The sequence below is a fragment of the Gadus morhua genome, chromosome 11, assembly GCF_902167405.1.
Source record: "Gadus morhua chromosome 11, gadMor3.0, whole genome shotgun sequence".
In the NCBI taxonomy this organism is placed as follows: Eukaryota; Metazoa; Chordata; class Actinopteri; order Gadiformes; family Gadidae; genus Gadus; species Gadus morhua.
Genome location: NC_044058.1, coordinates 28278439 through 28298498, shown reverse-complemented (window position 1 = coordinate 28298498; position 20060 = coordinate 28278439). Strand labels below are relative to the sequence as shown.

Genomic DNA, 20060 nt, shown 5'->3' with positions numbered 1-20060 from the left:
CTCTGACTCCCTCTGTCTCCCCCCCCCCCCCCACCAGAACCAGGGGTCAGGAGAAGTGGAGTCCGACTGTAGCGGCAGTGGGGCCCCCTGGGCGGCTCTCTGCTTTCAGAACAGACCCCCCCGTGGTGGCTGAGATTAGGGAACCGGCTGGCGCTGGTTCTGGCGCTGGAACGCAGCTTGCGGTGGAAGCGTTTGAAATATGCAGAGGGGTTAAATGTGCGTTCAGTGATTCAGGGCGTGCTTTGTGTTTGTGTTCTGGTGTGCAGGAGGTTTATTTGCAGACTGCGTCCTGCACTTTAAGTGAGGCAGTATGCACGTCTATAGTTAGCAGCGTGTAAACAGGGAGCTGTTGTTTATGTACATTTGCTCGACATACATGGTGTCATGCAAAGTCAGAGCTAGTGGTTTGCTTTTCGATTATATTATATTCAACTTTATTGTCATTGCATAAGTAAGGACCACCAGTTCAACGAAATGCAGTTTACATCTAACCCGTTGTGCATCATCAAAAAGTGCTTTTCCTTATGGCAGTGCTTAAATAAAAAAATACATAAGACACAGAATGCAATTCCATTATTAAAGTGCATAGAGTTATGTGGAATATGACAGTCCATATGATGAATAAAATCCAGTATGATAATATAAAGTAAATATATATATAATTATTAATTGAAATTAAGATGGGATGTTTCGGAGAGAATTGGGATGACGTCCTCACCTCTAATCTAGGAGAAGGTGGATAGTCCTTTCTAGATATGGATGACTACTTCCACCTCATCTAGATGGGCTCAGTTTCATTCAGAATGACCCGTGAGCATTCCCACCGAAGGGAGATTGTTGTGATGAATTATGAGTTAACGCTCATCTAGTTTATTAATTTATTTTCCCGCATGCCGGAATCCTATCTGCATGAGGAAACACAGGAAGGCGCAGCAGGAAGTAATGCCCGCCTGATAACTAATGAGAATGTCAGACAGAAATATCTGCACAACCTTTGGGACCGATCACGATACGAGTTCCTTTGAATCATAAACGAGCAACCGGTGAAGGCTCCTTGGACCGGAGTCAAGAGCTCCCCCGCAGATGATGTAAACACAGGTGAGTAGATAAGATAGCACGGTACTTTTCTAATCCTAGCTGGGGAAACCCAGCAGGCACAACGAAAGTATACCGGACAGCCGGAGACTTTGATTAGACACAAAGTGAAATCAAGAATATAACTACAAGAAATATTCAGAAAAGAAATATATGGGACTATACACAATAAGAGTATTGTATGTGGTACGTCCTGGCACTTAATGTGCGCACTTATTGTATGTTGTACGTCCTTGCACTTAAAATAGTACTTAGCATCGTGCAGCATCTTATCCTAGCTATCTTTGTTGTACACGGGGAATGGGTTAACCTAACAACTGTTAGTTCTTGGCACTTGGTTCTATGAACATCCTTACTGTACCGACAGCGATATATTGTTGTTTCTCTTCTTCCGACAAAGGTACTTCGGATAAAAGCGTCTGCTAAACGCACCGAGCGCTAAAGTAAATGTAAATCTATACACAATCAGAGTATAGAAATGTAAAGACTAAAATAAATGTCCACGTTACATGAGAGCCGATCAACCTCAGCCCGGGTTCCCTTCTGGCTGAACCTCACGGCGGTCCTGCGTCTTGTCCTGTGGGTCGGGCGACATGGAGGTCAGCTCCTTTACGGGCGCAAGCCCCCCCCCCCCCCCGGGCCCTGCTGGTTTACACACCCTGGAGGGCTCTTCTCCAGTGGGCCCGCACACGCACGCGTTCCACCACAATGCGGCGTGCTTTAATCCCGTTTGGTTTGCTCTGGTCGAGTGGAGGTTACGCACACAAACACACACAAACACACACACGGACGCACACACACATGAGGAGACACACACACAGGGTGACACACACACACAGACACGCACTTATGAACATACACATATACACACAGGCACACTAAGTGACACATATACACACACACACACACACACACACAAGCATAGACGCACCACACACACACACACACACACACACACACACACACACACACACACACACACACACACACACACACACACACACACACACACAATTGTGTAGATCTGAGTGGATCTTTGGCAAAGGGAAGAGAAGATATCTTAAGAGAGTGAAGGTCTTCCTGTTAGTCAGAGTTGTAGTCAAAGTAAATGTTTAGATGTTAGAAAAACCAAACTCAATATACAGGAAACTGTGCAAAGTTTATAATCAATGACTAACTCCACAACCAGCAAGGAGGTTGTTTATCAGAAGGTTCCATTCGGATTCAAAGTGGAGACTGCCACCTAGTGTGGAAATATATTTTTTACAGCTTATTATTTGTAATATATGCACTTCATATCAACCCATTAAATCCGTCAGCAGAACCAATAATAAACTATACTAATATCTCTACATTGATATATATATTCTCCACTAAAATGTGTTGTGTGCATTCTAATGTATCTTCTAATACAATAGCATAATACATAGTTAATAAAACGCCTCTGTCCAAAATATAGTATATAATATTTTACTTTGTGCTTTAAACCGTCAAAACTATAAACTGACATTATCCTCATTACATAATTTCTTAATTGAATACGTTGGCGCTACAGAGACGTTGCGTTGGACTCGACCCCCATCTTGTGGACATATTAGAAATGACAACCTTGTTTAAAACGAGAACATCGCTAATTCAATACTTCTGCACAATTTATGAGCAGCAGTCAAGTTCAAGGACCCAAATCGGAGGTCGCATCGGATCAGATGAATAGCGACCTTGCAGAAAAAGCCCATTCAACTATTTTCAGCTATTCAATCATAACAACAAACAAGCACTAAAACAGACCGATATTAAAGATGACCTTCGACGGCAAGACAATAAAAAGAAGGAAGTGCAGGGCGGGCAGAGGAATGCTACTTCCTGTCCCATCCTCCCGCCCTCCAGCCCCACACAATGCTCTCAGGGAGGGACGGCCATTGTGCCTTCGCCGTTTGTCCACAGAGCCTCGGGCCATAAGGGGCGGGGCTAGGAGGCCTTGTTGTTATAAGTCATGTGGCGAGTCATATAGCTGCTGAGTCACCTGCAGCTGACTCAGCACGCTGTACGACTCACCACGCTACAGGACTCAACACGCTACGTAGCGTGGTGAGTCGTGTAGCATACGGAGGTTATACACAACGCACGCACACCTTCACACATGCACACACACACACACCAACACACGCACATATACAGACACACGCACACACACACACACACATAAACAGGCTATAGACAACGCACGCACACACAGACAGGCTATAAGCACCGCACACACAAATGCACACAATTATGTACACACACACACACACACTGACACATACACACACACACTCGCACACACACACACACACAACACAGGCTGTACAGAATGCACATGAATGCATGAGTGAATGACCCCCCAGTGCGGAGGTCTTGTGGACCCCCGAGAGGAGGTGGACAACGTCGCGAATGAGGCCAAAATGGCTCACCACGTCGGACTGAAACGTCCGCCATGGTGAGCTGGCTACAAACACGAACACACACACACACACACACACACACACACACACACACACACACACACACACACACACACACACACACACATACACACACACACACACCACACATACACACACATTGTGTGTATTGGGATGAGCTCATCTCTGCGTACCCCTGCCTCCCCACTCTGCGGCTCTTGATGACCAGGAGACACAACCTGTACAAAGATCCAATCTCTCTTTTTTTTTAAATGTACAATGGCATTTTATTCTACATACAAAACAACCGTAGTATTTTTCAGGAGTCCACGACCACCCTGCCCGTTTTGACTTACAAAAGTAATTTGACACTTCTGGGATGAGCCAATGATTCATCTGTTTGGAAGGTTTTGTTGGAGACAAACAAAGAATCTTCAGGCAACAGATGTGACAGCTGTGACTGCTTTCTCTCTCCTTCGTCTGCTGGGTCCTCTGTGTTTGCCTACCTGCTACAGGTAGCCAGTGGGCGGGGCTGAGAGGCTTGTCAGCTCTCTCTCTTTCCACAGAGGCAGGTGGGCTTGGGTTCTGTTTAGGGTGGTTCCTTAAGGTTTTGGACCTTTGGATTGGTTCCGTGTTTTGTTTTATGTTAACACTATTCAACATCCCTACAGCACACTTTCCACTGCCCATATACATAGGCTAGTTCAGTTGGTTGGTCACATATGTTGGTTTGCTGTTCAGTTTGGTTTGTTGCATTTTGTTTGGGTATTTCCAACATGGTAAAGATGGTTTGTTGTTCCCAGTATTTGTTTTGTCTGTCTGGGTAAGTTTCCTCCGTTCTGGTTCGGTCGGTCCTTGTGATTTTGGTACTGGTTTTCTGTCCAAACCATATAATCGCACATTTTCTAATCTTCCATACGCTACACTAATCCCTTTACAGATTTCATGATACTTACTTTATTCTAATGAATAACTTTATCCCTTATCATGTGTGGATCCCGATCTTTGCTCTGACCCGAGCCTCGTCTTAATGCAGCCAAGGAGATGGAAGAGCGTTATGATGAATAATTATTAGATGATTGTGTTGTACAATGAAAGACAGTAAAGATTCAATATGAATGGCAAAATAAGGATGGGATTTTATTTGAACAATAATATATGTGTTGGGCAAATTATAGAGAGGCTGAGATTATAGATTTCATATTCAAAAGGCGAAGGGGTGAAAAAATTTAAGAAATATATTTAAGAAATATAGGCCTACTCAAAGCCCAAATCATTGATATCATACCCTATCCAATAATAAAGAAGTTTGAATTTGAATGGTAACAATTCCGTTAAATCCTCGTCCTCGTTTTGAACGTCTCACTCATGGCCGATCAGTGTGTTCTTTCTGATTAGCTCTTAATTGAGATCACCTGTCACGCACCCCTTTATTAAAGGTGAACGCAATGGGTTTGGTTTACTTTTCGGATCGGCCTGTGTCAATCGATGTTGAGTTTAGTGAGGGTTGAAAGTTTTCGATCTAGATTGCAGATCACTATTGTCACTTTATACAAACTGAAAGTATGCGTTGTTGCGTGTTTGTTTTTGTGGGCATTTGACTGAACAGCCCAGACAAATATTGCTACCCACATGGCACTTCGAAACAGACCACCGCAGTGAGTAAATTATTTTCCTTTATTGAATGTTGACGTTTTTGGGCTGTCTCCTCAGACACAAGCCATCAGTATCCCTGCTCTTTGCACCTTGACATGCATGTCGCCGCTGTTTGTTAACCTAGCTTTGCTGATTTGTATCTTGTGATGTGTGTGTGTGTGTGTGTGTTTTTCTTAACAGGTGTTAGATGACTGACAAGATCTATGGGGGGGCCCCCTTTGGGCCCCCCCATACCAACTTAGTCTTCAAAGGAATCTAGTGCCATGGGACTCCAGTGTCTTCAAAACATCCTCGGAATACATGTGTATGAATGGTCCACCGAAGGGTTGATCTGGAAGCCACCACGGTCCACGCAGTAGTCTGCTGCGTGGGCCGTAGTGGCTTCCAGAGCCATCTTTCGGTCTTGGTCAGGATTTGTTACAGTTGCCCTTCAATGTAGCAGGCTACGGATTTCTGAAGAAGCCTGCTTTACGTAGCATTGGAGTACAAATATTGTGCAATATGCTCATGTAATTGCACTAGCACTGGTAACCTGTAGATTAGCTTAGTTTAACGTCATTCCGTGCTGTCTCTGTCAAATGTGTGGCTTACACACATTTGGACATGGTGATTAGTCACTGGGTGTGTGCTAAAGTTTTGTTCCATTTTTCACTAGTTGGTTAAGGTTTGGTAGAATTGTTTGGATGCTAGCGACGTGATGGCGTATGTACCAGAGCCTACCGTGGCCAGGCCACAGTTGCGACGGCCACGGCCAGATGGCCTAGTGTGAGTGCAACCTTGATTGCATTTGTATACTGTTTACCATTGGATGTTTATGCAATTTGGCTTAATTCATCCGCTGTAAAGCTGCATTTGACTATTCCAGGGTCGTTTTGTACAGGCTTTCAATTGACCATGTTGACTAGTTTGTGGGAAGTTTTTTCTTTTTTTTTTACCCTTGCTTACAATCCAACGGTTGCGACCACTTATGCAACTGGGCTGTGAACCTTGCAATTCTAGGTGCATATTTGTACACGCAAGCTTGTCCATTTCTATCGCCATCACTAAAACTAGCTTCAGCATTTCCTTGCAGGCCATTAGCTGACTTGTGTATTGGAGCGATGATTTGGGTATTTTAAGATGCTTGAAAACCTAAAATAAAGCAAAATGCGTGTCTGGTGTGCAAGAGCCAATTTGTTGGCTTGCAGTAGTCGAGGAGTTGCCGTAGGTCGTAAGCCATCTGGAGGTTGCGGCAATGGAGGCTTGTGGTAGATCTGCCATCCAAGAAAGGTTAATTCTTCTGAAGCATGATTAATAGTTTAGTAAATTGAATCTATTCATATAGAACTATAAAATCCAAGACTGCAGCCAGTAACTTGGATCGCAATATGTGGAAAGTATTAGTCTTAATTTGTAACAACAGAATAATTAACATGACTAACTGGGTTTCTTCCATTTTCTAACTAGGGGGACTTGACTGGTGAGTCTACTGGATTAATCAGTAGCGGTACTTTGCCCAACAGATTTGATGGCATGACTACAGGGTGACAAAGACATTTATTCCCTGCCTATCAAAAGAGACTTCTAAAACATATCTGCTAGAACAGTTCCTATACTTTTTGTATAATTTGGTCATGCTGCAAATATTTAGTTCTTTGACAGCCTCACCTGCTAGAAAAGTCTATTCAAATCGGCTAAATATAATGAACTAAATTAATAGCCATGAAATGTTGTCACTCATACTAATGGCAAATACCCTCTTTCAGTTGGTGGTTCAACACTGATGTCTCTCTAGGCTTGAGGGAGAGCTCACAAGTAAATTACACGAATGTCCTGGAGCAATTGGGAATACTCTTTTATTTAGTCTACCTGACCAGGGACATCTTTGAACTATAGGTCACCTAACCCAAACTTTTCACTCTTGTTAGGTTGTCCTTTTCTCTTGTTTTAACCCGAAAGGGATGAAAATACCAACATTTCAGGTATTCTGTTTGGATAATGTGCAAAACTTGTAGCTTCACTATTAAAAAAAAATTAACAAATGTATTTTTCTTAATGTGGTTAAACTATTTAAAGATTTGTATGCAAAATATTTCTGCTCAATTTGTGGTCAATGAAACTCTGACATTTTTTAATTTGATAAAACACAACTATGGGTTAAAGGTATTTGCTTTGGGCATCTTTTGATATTTTTAGAATCTAGCTCCATTGCCGTTAGAAATGGTGTCTCCCTGTACTGCAAAGTGCTTCCACAAGTTTAAAAAAGAATGGGCAGAAAAGGAACTGCCAACTAAATCTATTTAACATGGGTAGAAAGTTTCCATGGAAGCTCTTGGCTGCTGGTTCCCAACACAGCTCCACTGTTAGCCTGTGACCTTGCGTTTAACTTTTTTGGACTTTTGGTGACTTTCACAAGAGAAATTAACTGGTTAATACAATAAACAAGACATTTGAAACTTCAGCTACATTTTTATATATTTGTACTGCCTTTGATTTCAACGAAAATAGTGAGAGACCCCTCTCACCCTCTGAACAACTTCTTTAAGCTCCTACCCTCCAAGAAGCGCTATCGCAGCTTAAGATGCTCCACCACCAGGCCGCGGAACAGCTTCCTGCCTCAAGCTGTCAGGATGCTCAATGCACCAGCGTCCTAAACCTTCACACTGGACTTTATTTATTTATTCATCATTGGGTCGTTTGTTTGTAATGAATGTGTGTTTTGATCTTGATCTTGATCCCTGAGAAACGCCTTCTCGTTTTGTTGTTCAATCAACAAAATGACAATAAATTTGATTTGATTTGAAATATTGCCGCCTTGAAGGTTTATGGGATACAAATATCTCCTCTCCTTTCATAAAGTTTGGTAAGGAGAAACCCATGCTAACGCCTCGTTTCTACATACGTATGTTTTTCGTATCCGTGCTAGTGGAGTCGCTAGTGTTTTACGTACGGACATGAATTTATTTACGGACAAAAGATGGGGGAGCGTATGATAATGGCCGTTTTTAGGAGACCGGTACTTTGGAACATGAGGATCGACATATACAGAGATAAAAACAAAACCAACCAGGCTTGGAAAGAGATCGGTGAGGAGTTTGGCCTGCCAGGTACTTACATGTTTTGTGAAAAACATAAAAACTTTCATACGGTATCTCCGTAAAACGACGGCGAAAGTTACATTTTTTGAACGTATATTACGGACATACCGGACAGAAAGTCTCGGAGGAAAAACTGACATTACGGAGAATCACATTGGAATGAATGGACTTTCAGTCGGAGACGGTTGGATCGCATACGAGAATGTACGTATGTGGAAACGAGGCGTAAAGGTGGGTTCAAGGTTGCATCGAGGAACCTTTCCTAAGCATTTTTAGAATTCAAACAACCTTTCCTCCAAGTATTTCCGGTTAAACTCGGTAGGGAAGAAGAGAATCCATAGAGGCCCTAAAGCTACCCTGCCATAACAACAACCTAACATTTAAATAAAAAGTCCAAGACATAGACAGAAGTTGCATTGTTAATTTATTAATTTGCGTCAGACACTTTTTGACAAACATTAAATGATTCGCTTTTAAATAAAAACATCAAAAAAGGTTTTAGAATATGCCTGAGCGTAACGGTGGGCGTCTTTTGGGTCGTGTCCAACATTTAAACTCCTATGTCGGCCCGTCTCTTGCGAGCTGGCAGCCGGGCCGCCCGGTCGCAGTTGGTGTTTCCGCAGCTGCACTCCTCCACGTGGACGTAAGTGTGCGGCACCAGGTCTCCGTTCAGACACTCCAGCTCCACCGTGCGGTTGCTGAAGCGCGACTCCCGGCAGCACGCGCACGTGTGCTCCAAACCGGCGGCCATTTCCTCGTACCTGAAATGGCCAAACGGAAACATAAGCATGAGTGGCCTATGGGTCGGGAGGCTGGGCTAGTGATTAGGGTGCTTCCCCCCCCCCAGCCAAAAGGACCAGGTTTTGATACCCCTTATGTCCAAATCCGATCTGTGTAGACAGCTAGGAGCGAAATGCCTTACTCCTACCTGCTCCTGAATTGCATGAATACAAGTATTGGTCGCCGCTGATACGAGAGTTGGACAAATTGCTAAACAATATTTTGAGGATTTAACCCTAACCGATGGTAAATGTAATTTAATACATGGAATATGTGAGCAAAGTCTGTTTTACATAGTTTTGATAGGGCAATATGTAAAGCGTCTTAGAGTACCATATTAAGCGCTACATGAATTTCATTTATTATTCTTATTATTAAAGTATCGTTGAAGTGGCGTTACCTGGCGAAGGTGTTGCAGGACCCCTCACAATAGGGCATGTCGACGTCCTCCCGGGCCTGGCACCCGTTGTGCGTGATCCGCTGTCTCATAGAGCCTCGCTTACACCCCTTGTCTATCTCCACGCCTTGTTTCACAGAGGGGCCCCAGAGGGGTTATTTCCATGCCTCAGCCAACTCATCAGAAAGGACATCGCACATCGTAACTAAGCTTGTGCAAACAGTGGCGTCATACTCACAGATCTTACAGCAGCCATTTGCAGCCGTCTGAACCGTATCCTAAAGAGTACAGAGAGAACATTAGTCCAAACCATTCCCAGGATGAGGCTTCAATGGGACTTATTTCAGCTGGTGGGCCTTTTACAATACTTACTATAGTGTGATGTTCAGATTTCATCTAGACTCGGCACCCCCTCCCCACCCTCCTTCTTATTGCATGTTGTACGTCCTGGCAGTTAATTGATGCACTTATTGTTGTACCTCCTGGCACTTAATGTACACACTTATTGTATGTTGTACGTCCTGGCACTTAATTTATGCACTCATTGTATGTTGTACCTCCTGGCACTTAATGTACACACTTATTGTATGTTGTACGTCCTGGCACTTAATGTACGCACTTATTGTATGTTGTACGTACTGGCACTTAATGTACGCACTTATTTTATGCCGTACTTAGTTATAGTCCTTACAATTGTGTTGCATCTCATCCTAACTATCTTTGTTGTATACAGGGAATGGGTTAACCTAGAGATTGTTAGTGCTTGGCACTTGGTTTTATGATAATCATTAACGTACCGACAGCGATATATTGTTGTTTCTCCTTCTTCTGATAAATGTACTTATAGTAAGTCGGTTTGGACAGAAGCGTCTGCTAAACGCCCTACATGTAAATGTAAATATAATGATTTTCAATCTATGACGGATTGCAGTGAATGTGCCTTCAGCTGTACTCACAGGGTAACAGTTGCTCTGCTGGAAGTGCGGACACACCGTGGTGGACATGATTGTTGTGAGCGTCTCTCCAATCTTCACGCAAGTATAAAACTCACACATGTTCCCCGGTGGGAACCACGTTTCTCCTTCCTATACCCACACACCCACATGACCACGCACACAAACACAAACACACACACACACGCGGGAGCCCACACACAGACACATGCAGACACACACACACACACACACACACACACACACACACACACACACACACACACACACACACACACACACACACACACACACACACACACACACACAAAAGGTGATGGTTTAGAGGGACACTGTTTCCTCATCTGTGTACGACAATGATCATTTGTGGGCAGTAAAACCTTGACCTTAAGCAGCTCCTTTGTTATGTTTCTGTCGACAACACAGTGGGTCTGCAGGCACCTCCCACAACACTCCTCAAGGCTCTTGTCTGAAACGTACTTGTATCCCTGCAAACAGAACAAGACACATCCTTCTCTGTAAAGAGGACAATAGAAAACACTGACATAACGTCAGAGGTGCATATATTTAGAGAGGGAGAGGGAGAGAGAGAGAGAGAGAGAGAGAGAGAGAGAGAGAGAGAGAGAGACTTACCAGACCACAGTTCTGGTCACATGCCAGCATCTTACAGGTTATCTCTCGCAGACCTGAAGCTTCTATCACCTGCCTGGAACAAGTGCAGTTCTGACACTTGACGACTGGGACTGGGGAACCGACCTGGAGAGGGAATAGACACTCGTAAATCACACACAGGAGCAGATGTGTACAGTACATCCTAATAAGCTGTACTCCAATTGATTACCTGGTATTCCATTCCTTTGTGCACACAAACCTCTTTAGGCACTGGGAAACAATGGGGAACAAATGTAGTCAATAGAAAACCAAAGCAATGGAAGCATTGTCCTCCGTGTCGGGGTATGTATTGAAGATGTAAAACAATGACCAGTCAAGGTCAATGAAAATGAAACACTTACAGCATTGGCGCACAGGGCAACAATGTCCCGTTGGCACAGAGACTTCTGGTATGTATCCAACATCGCAGCTCAGGTCGCCAACTGGACAAGTGCTGCTGTCACATTCTACAAAAAGTAGTGGAGAAGAAGTACATTAGAAAAACTTAGTGTTAATCCGGTATGAAAATGGACAACGTTATGTATCCCTTTCACTGGTGTGTCTTACGGCAAACATAGTGAAGACAACATCTGTCTGCTGGTAGGGTTTGATTCACCAGTATGAACCCTGGTTTGGTGCAGCTTCCCGCTGGAATTGCAGGGCAGTCTTTGGGCTTGCATGTCACAGACTTGGTGGATTCCTCGCAGATGCAAGTTTGGCAGTTTTGATCAAATATCTCATTAAACTGTAAGCAAAGGACAGCACATGGGATTTGCATGAATGCATCATATTTCAGAAAATAAAGAATTTCACTTGAGGAACTTAAGGATTATTTTTTGCTCACCTCGCGGGGAACGCCCTCTGAATCCAAACATCCTACAGGAACACACGCAGCGTATTAGCAGCGTGGCTGGCAGTTTATGATCAGGGAAATGCTATCCTGGGTATATACTATACTGTCAAACTCACCACATTTATCAACACATATGTTTGACTCCTTGTTGAAGAGCTTCATGCCATCAGGACAAAAGCACCCCTCAGTGGTAAAGTTAATTTGCTTTTCGCCAGCTCTGTGACACAAAAAAGGTTTGAATGGGTGGGTGTGTTCACCTTCGGCATCAATTAAAAAAGACTATTGACAAACACATTCAGATGTTGGCTATGTTATTTCAATATGATCAAATCAATCATTGATTGACAATGGCATTGATTGACAATGGCATGGTCGATTATTTATTGATTGCTATTGAAACATATGCTCCACAGTCAATCAATGTTTTAATGAAATCGTACTTGTCTTCACAGGTTTGCTGCTCTGCAGGACCACATGGTTTATAGACTTTGTCTGCTGGGCAGTTACTGGCTGCGTCGGAAAAAAGAGAGAAACGATATCAGGAAAAGCGTCCTAGCTAAACCGTCTGGACAGTTTGTCTTTGTCACGGTTGCACAATCATGCTAGTGTGCACTTACGACACAGAGGGGTGTGATCCCTCCAGTACAGGCAGACCCCGGCCTGTGCACAGGCGGCAGCGTACACCTGCAAGCTGGTGCACTGCACCACTGGGTTGGCGACATGGCAGCTATCGAAGATGCAACCCTGGTAGAATTTGTCCGGTGAGACAATGGCATGGCATGCTTCGAATAGACTGCGGGGAGAAGGGGCACAACCCAAGAGAGATGCTTAGGATCCGCCAGCCTCATTTTATCTGACAGACAGGGCTAGGGTAGGTCAATTCAAATTCACTTGATTTACAATGGATAGCATATCAATGAATGAAGTGATGCACAACTGTTGTACAGGATGCACGTACCTGCCAAGAAGAACTCCACACACAGAGTCTGGTTTGCATGTGGTTAGTGGCGGTGGGGGTAAGGGCGAATCGGTTGGTATTACGGATGGAGCATGGCAGGATGGCTTGTACAAGTCTTCCACAAGATAGAAGTCAGCCATCACTTCACAATTCTGTATCAGCTGGCCTCCAGGCAACATACAATCATCAGCCTTGTTGTTGTTGCATGTTCCTGTAAATATAAAACTTAGAATGTGCGACCCAACTCCAGATGTGCCATATCGGTGCTTGGGGTTAGGGGATCCTTACCACAATGCCCCTTTGTGTTGTTGACGAAATCCCGAGGTGGCAGGCTTATACTAAATCCTGTAATTCCAAATGTGATGACCACATACAGAGTAGGGATCTCCAAGATCAAGGACATTCCAGTGCTTAGTACCTTTATCCCTTGATGGTAATAAGGCACTTTTACAGTCACTCCGCTACTGAGAACCTATGTTAAAAACAAATGTAAGAAAAGCATCTTTAGGTAAAACCTTGAAGAGTCTTCTCAGGTGAAACAAATTCTGGCTCCTGTTTACATTTATATCCATGGATAAATGTGTATTTTTACCTCCATCTTGGCTGCTCCCATAAGGTTTTGATTCTTGAGAGTTATTACTTGTGAATTATACGACACGATAATTGAGCGAGGACAAGAAACGTCTTCGGTGGGCTCACAGTACACATTGTCTACAAAAACCTTCAAATTATGCTTTGGTGTGATCTCTTCCATTAAGACATATGTGCAGTTTCCTTGATAACTGTAGAAGACGCCATCAAACGTAATGTAATGTGGGTCTCCCCAGCCTTCACATTCACCTGCAACAACACACAGAAAATGTATTTTTCTTATCAAGCATTGGTGAAGCAGGAAATGAGTAGAGTCAAGAGTTCCTACGTAAAAAGGCTTGTCATGGAACTCACATGGGCATGTGTAATACTTGCAGCATCCGTATTTATCGTCTATAAGAACTGGTTTCTTTCCACTGGCACAGGAGATTTCTTCCCGTGGGGGGCATACATATGGTACTATTTCAATCGTTGTGTTCTCAATGCATTTGGCCATTGTGCAATTACACAGCACAAATGTCTCGTTTTGCTGACACCAAAAAAGATGAGAGGGAAAGGGTCAAAGAATCATAAATAAATATATAGCGCATGAGTCTGAAAACAAAGATGTAAAAACTCTATCCCTGTGTTCGGAGAAATTGTTATGTTGTTATGAACTGGATGCAAGACCGTCCTTACCGTTACATCCCACTCGGGGCAGGTGGGAAGAGGTGGCATTGGTGGAGGGGAAGGTGTTGATGAGGGTGTAGAGTGGCAAGGTTCTGTTTGGTTTCGAAGTTCGCAAATAGCCGAACATATCATGCTGAGACAAATCCCTGATCCAATATCTTTCCTGTCGTATATTGTCTCACCTGAAAGATACAAAGTAAGAATCAACTAACTTAATTAACTAAATCCAAGGATTGTATCAAAGGCGTGTCAATCAAATGTTGCTCTTTATAAAAATATGAAGCTACAATGAATGTTCATGCATTTTCATTCATGCTATGTAAAATAGATGAATTATAAAATATACAAATAAAGAACACAAACAGTTCCTCACTCATCATTCCCTTCTGTAGAAGAGAGCAATGCCAGAATGTTAACAATATACAAGCAGCATTTTCTTACCAGGTTTATAATGCTTGCCATCAACAATACAGACACATCCTGTAGTTGTAGTTGGGATTGTTACAGTGGTGGTACTGAGGACAACGGTGTATGTTGTTTCAGTAGTACTTGAGGCAGAAGGGCGTCCAACCGGCGCCGTAGATGGACCGGTGGTAGTTGTTACAATGCCAGTAACAATTGACTCGTGTGTTGGGATGACGGTTGGAGTGGTGGTTGGTTCAGTCGCGGTACTCCTTGTCGTAGTTGTTTGAGGTGTAGTAGGTGATGTCGTGACAACAGGGGTTGGTGTTACAATTGTTGTACTTGGTGGTGCAGTTGTCGTTGTAGATGTAGTTGTTGAGATGACAATTGGAGAGGTGGTGGGTTCAGTCGTGGTACCTCTTGTAGTTAGAGGTGCAGTAGGTGAAGTGATAACGGGGGTTGATGTTGCAACAGTTGTACTGGTTGGTACAGTGGGTGTTGTAGTGGATGTAGTCGTGGAGATGACCGTTGGAGTAGGTGGAGTAGTTGTTGAAACAGGTGGACTTGTTGTCTCTGTAGTTGTTACTACGGTTGCAGTTGGTTCAGTCGTGGAACTACTTGTCATAGTTGTCTGAGGTGTAGTAGTTGATGTCTTGACAACAGGGGTTGATGTTACAACAGGTGTACTTGGTGGAGCAGTTGTTGTAGATGTAGTTGTTGGAGTAGTGGTTGGTTCAGTCGTGGAACTACTTGTCGTAGTTGTTTTAGGTGTAGTAGTTGATGTCGTGACAACAGTGGTTGGTGTTACAACAGGTGTACTTGGTGGAGCAGTTGTTGTAGATGTAGTTGTTGGAGTAGTGGTTGGTTCAGTCGTGGAACTACTTGTCGTAGTTGTTTTAGGTGTAGTAGTTGATGTCGTGACAACAGTGGTTGGTGTTACAACAGGTGTGCTTGGTGGAGCAGTTGTTGTAGATGTAGTTGTTGGAGTAGTGGTTGGTTCAGTCGTGGAACTACTTGTCGTAGTTGTTTTAGGTGTAGTGGTTGATGTCGTGACAACAGTGGTTGGTGTTACAACAGGTGTACTTGGTGGAGCAGTTGTTGTAGATGTAGTTGTTGGAGTAGTGGTTGGTTCAGTCGTGGAACTACTTGTCGTAGTTGTTTTAGGTGTAGTAGTTGATGTCGTGACAACAGTGGTTGGTGTTACAACAGGTGTACTTGGTTGAGCAGTTGTTGTAGATGTAGTTGTTGGAGTAGTGGTTGGTTCAGTCGTGGAACTACTTGTCGTAGTTGTTTTAGGTGTAGTAGTTGACGTCGTGACAACAGTGGTTGGTGTTACAACAGGTGTACTTGGTGGAGCAGTTGTTGTAGATGTAGTTGTTGGAGTAGTGGTTGGTTCAGTCGTGGAACTACTTGTCGTAGTTGTTTTGGGTGTAGTAGTTGATGTCGTGACAACAGTGGTTGGTGTTACAACAGGTGTACTTGGTTGAGCAGTTGTTGTAGATGTAGTTGTTGGAGTAGTGGTTGGTTCAGTCGTGGAACTACTTGTCGTAGTTGTTTTAGGTGTAGTAGTTGACGTCGTGACAACAGTGGTTGGTGTTACAACAGGTGTACTTGGTGGAGCAGTTGTTGTAGATGTAGTTGTTGGAGTAGTGGTTGGTTCAGTCGTGGAACTACTTGTCGTAGTTGTTTTAGGTGTAGTAGTTGACGTCGTGACAACAGTGGTTGGTGTTACAACAGGTGTACTTGGTGGAGCAGTTGTTGTAGATGTAGTTGTTGGAGTAGTGGTTGGTTCAGTCGTGGAACTACTTGTCGTAGTTGTTTTAGGTGTAGTAGTTGATGTCGTGACAACAGTGGTTGGTGTTACAACAGGTGTACTTGCTGGAGCAGTTGTTGTAGATGTAGTTGTTGGAGTAGTGGTTGGTTCAGTCGTGGAACTACTTGTCGTAGTTGTTTTAGGTGTAGTAGTTGATGTTGTGACAACAGTGGTTGGTGTTACAACAGGTGTACTTGGTTGAGCAGTTGTTGTAGATGTAGTTGTTGGAGTAGTGGTTGGTTCAGTCGTGGAACTACTTGTCGCAGTTGTTTTAGGTGTAGTAGTTGACGTCGTGACAACAGTGGTTGGTGTTTCAACAGGTGTACTTGGTGGAGCAGTTGTTGTAGATGTAGTTGTTGGAGTAGTGGTTGGTTCAGTCGTGGAACTACTTGTCGTAGTTGTTTTAGGTGTAGTAGTTGATGTCGTGACAACAGTGGTTGGTGTTACAACAGGTGTACTTGGTGGAGCAGTTGTTGTAGATGTAGTTGTTGGAGTAGTGGTTGGTTCAGTCGTGGAACTACTTGTCGTAGTTGTTTTAGGTGTAGTAGTTGATGTCATGACAACAGTGGTTGGTGTTACAACAGGTGTACTTGGTGGAGCAGTTGTTGTAGATGTAGTTGTTGGAGTAGTGGTTGGTTCAGTCGTGGAACTACTTGTCGTAGTTGTTTTAGGTGTAGTAGTTGATGTCGTGACAACAGTGGTTGGTGTTACAACAGGTGTACTTGGTGGAGCAGTTGTTGTAGATGTAGTTGTTGGAGTAGTGGTTGGTTCAGTCGTTGAACTACTTGTCGTAGTTGTTTTAGGTGTAGTAGTTGATGTCGTGACAACAGTGGTTGGTGTTACAACAGGTGTACTTGGTGGAGCAGTTGTTGTAGATGTAGTTGTTGGAGTAGTGGTTGGTTCAGTCGTGGAACTACTTGTCGTAGTTGTTTTAGGTGTAGTAGTTGATGTCGTGACAACAGTGGTTGGTGTTACAACAGGTGTACTTGGTGGAGCAGTTGTTGTAGATGTAGTTGTTGGAGTAGTGGTTGGTTCAGTCGTGGAACTACTTGTCGTAGTTGTTTTAGGTGTAGTAGTTGATGTCGTGACAACAGTGGTTGGTGTTACAACAGGTGTACTTGGTGGAGCAGTTGTTGTAGATGTAGTTGTTGGAGTAGTGGTTGGTTCAGTCGTGGAACTACTTGTCGTAGTTGTTTTAGGTGTAGTAGTTGATGTCGTGACAACAGTGGTTGGTGTTACAACAGGTGTACTTGGTGGAGCAGTTGTTGTAGATGTAGTTGTTGGAGTAGTGGTTGGTTCAGTCGTGGAACTACTTGTCGTAGTTGTTTTAGGTGTAGTAGTTGATGTCGTGACAACAGTGGTTGGTGTTACAACAGGTGTACTTGGTGGAGCAGTTGGTGTAGATGTAGTTGTTGGAGTAGTGGTTGGTTCAGTCGTGGAACTACTTGTCGTAGTTGTTTTAGGTGTAGTAGTTGACGTCGTGACAACAGTGGTTGGTGTTACAACAGGTGTACTTGGTGGAGCAGTTGTTGTAGATGTAGTTGTTGGAGTAGTGGTTGGTTCAGTCGTGGAACTACTTGTCGTAGTTGTTTTAGCTGTAGTAGTTGACGTCGTGACAACAGTGGTTGGTGTTACAACAGGTGTACTTGGTGGAGCAGTTGTTGTAGATGTAGTTGTTGGAGTAGTGGTTGGTTCAGTCGTGGTACTTCTTGTAGATTGAAGTGTAGTAGGTGACGTGAAAACAGGGGTTGTTGTTAAAACAGTTGTACTGAGTTCATGGCACACACAACAATCCACCTTGATCTGGTAGTTAAAGCACTTGTAAGGTCGGCTATCCTGATCCTTCTTTTTGCATATCAAACCATAGTCGATATCACAAGAGACAACTTGTCCCGTTTCCTTGACAAAGTCTTCAAAGCTTTTATCAGGAGCCTTTGTCGATCTGCATGTAATGTTCCTTGGTTTTTGACATATCTTCTCTCCACTGTTTGTAATGTTCTTGTACGTTTCCCAGTCACTGCCGTCCGTACTGCTGTCCACATCAAACCATTGTGTCCATTCACACTCTTCCTCGCAGGCGGTCGTTGAGGGGATTCCGGTTGTTCCTTCAGTTGTGGTGGATGGAGTTGTCGTAACTGAGGTTGTTTCTTGTGTGGGAGTTGTTGTTGTCGTGACAACAGGGGTTGGGGTTGCAACAGTTGTACTTGGTGGTGCAGTGGTTGTTGTTGTCAATGTTGTTGTTGAGATGACAGAGGGAGTAGGTGGAGTAGTTGTTGAAACAGGTGGGCTTGTTGTCTCTCTAGTTGTTACTTCAGGTGTAGTTGGTTCAGTCGTTGAACTACTTGTCATAGTTGTTTGAGGTGTATTAGTTGATGTTGTGTCAACAGGGAATGGTGTTGGCTCTTGTGTGGTGGTCTCTTTAGTTGTGACTAAGGGTGTAGTTGGTCTAGGTGTGGTTGCTGGTGATGATGTTGGTGTTGTAGTTGAGGTAATGAATGGCGTTGTTGTTGTGGATGTAGTTGTTGGAGTAGTGGTTGGTTCAGTCGTGGAACTACTTGTCGTAGTTGTTTTAGGTGTAGTAGTTGATGTCGTGACAACAGTGGTTGGTGTTACAACAGGTGTGCTTGGTGGAGCAGTTGTTGTAGATGTAGTTGTTGGAGTAGTGGTTGGTTCAGTCGTGGAACTACTTGTCGTAGTTGTTTTAGGTGTAGTAGTTGATGTCGTGACAACAGTGGTTGGTGTTACAACAGGTGTACTTGGTGGAGCAGTTGTTGTAGATGTAGTTGTTGGAGTAGTGGTTGGTTCAGTCGTGGAACTACTTGTCGTAGTTGTTTTAGGTGTAGTAGTTGATGTCGTGACAACAGTGGTTGGTGTTACAACAGGTGTACTTGGTGGAGCAGTTGGTGTAGATGTAGTTGTTGGAGTAGTGGTTGGTTCAGTCGTGGAACTACTTGTCGTAGTTGTTTTAGGTGTAGTAGTTGACGTCGTGACAACAGGGGTTGGTGTTACAACAGGTGTACTTGGTGGAGCAGTTGTTGTAGATGTAGTTGTTGGAGTAGTGGTTGGTTCAGTCGTGGAACTACTTGTCGTAGTTGTTTTAGCTGTAGTAGTTGACGTCGTGACAACAGTGGTTGGTGTTACAACAGGTGTACTTGGTGGAGCAGTTGTTGTAGATGTAGTTGTTGGAGTAGTGGTTGGTTCAGTCGTGGTACTTCTTGTAGATTGAAGTGTAGTAGGTGACGTGAAAACAGGGGTTGTTGTTAAAACAGTTGTACTGAGTTCATGGCACACACAACAATCCACCTTGATCTGGTAGTTAAAGCACTTGTAAGGTCGGCTATCCTGATCCTTCTTTTTGCATATCAAACCATAGTCGATATCACAAGAGACAACTTGTCCCGTTTCCTTGACAAAGTCTTCAAAGCTTTTATCAGGAGCCATTGTCGATCTGCATGTAATGTTCCTTGGTTTTTGACATATCTTCTCTCCACTGTTTGTAATGTTCTTGTACGTTTCCCAGTCACTGCCGTCCGTACTGCTGTCCACATCAAACCATTGTGTCCATTCACACTCTTCCTCGCAGGCGGTCGTTGAGGGGATTCCGGTTGTTCCTTCAGTTGTGGTGGATGGAGTTGTCGTAACTGAGGTTGTTTCTTGTGTGGGAGTTGTTGTTGTCGTGACAACAGGGGTTGGGGTTGCAACAGTTGTACTTGGTGGTGCA

At 43.7% G+C, this 20060-nt stretch overlaps 1 protein-coding gene across 1 annotated transcript; it reads right to left on the bottom strand.

The window, feature by feature from the left end:
* Nucleotides 1–8679: 8679 nt before the first annotated feature.
* Nucleotides 8680–19780, bottom strand: LOC115553900 (mucin-2). Its single transcript, XM_030370429.1, has 20 exons — nt 19665–19780; nt 14566–18890; nt 14134–14306; nt 13810–13984; nt 13457–13704; nt 13153–13336; nt 12865–13075; nt 12524–12699; nt 12347–12416; nt 12023–12123; nt 11898–11929; nt 11621–11798; nt 11416–11520; nt 11244–11284; nt 11036–11158; nt 10789–10890; nt 10406–10534; nt 9688–9727; nt 9453–9576; nt 8680–9033 (listed from the first exon to the last, which is right to left on the bottom strand). The coding sequence occupies exons 1-20, from the start codon at nt 19778–19780 to the stop codon at nt 8823–8825; spliced, it is 6864 nt and encodes a 2287-aa protein (XP_030226289.1). The 3' UTR covers nt 8680–8822.
* Between the last annotated feature and the right edge of the window lie 280 nt (nt 19781–20060).

Bases quoted from the DNA above. Each gene is read 5' to 3' on its own strand.
- LOC115553900 (XM_030370429.1), bottom strand. From the start codon at position 19,780: ATGGCTCCTGATAAAAGCTTTGAAGACTTTGTCAAGGAAACGGGACAA. The intron at 11,930-12,022 runs GTGAGTTTGACA...GTGTTCCTGTAG, and splicing joins CATATGTGTTGATAAATGTG to GATGTTTGGATTCAGAGGGC. The intron at 11,521-11,620 runs GTAAGACACACC...TACTTTTTGTAG, and splicing joins TTGTCTTCACTATGTTTGCC to AATGTGACAGCAGCACTTGT.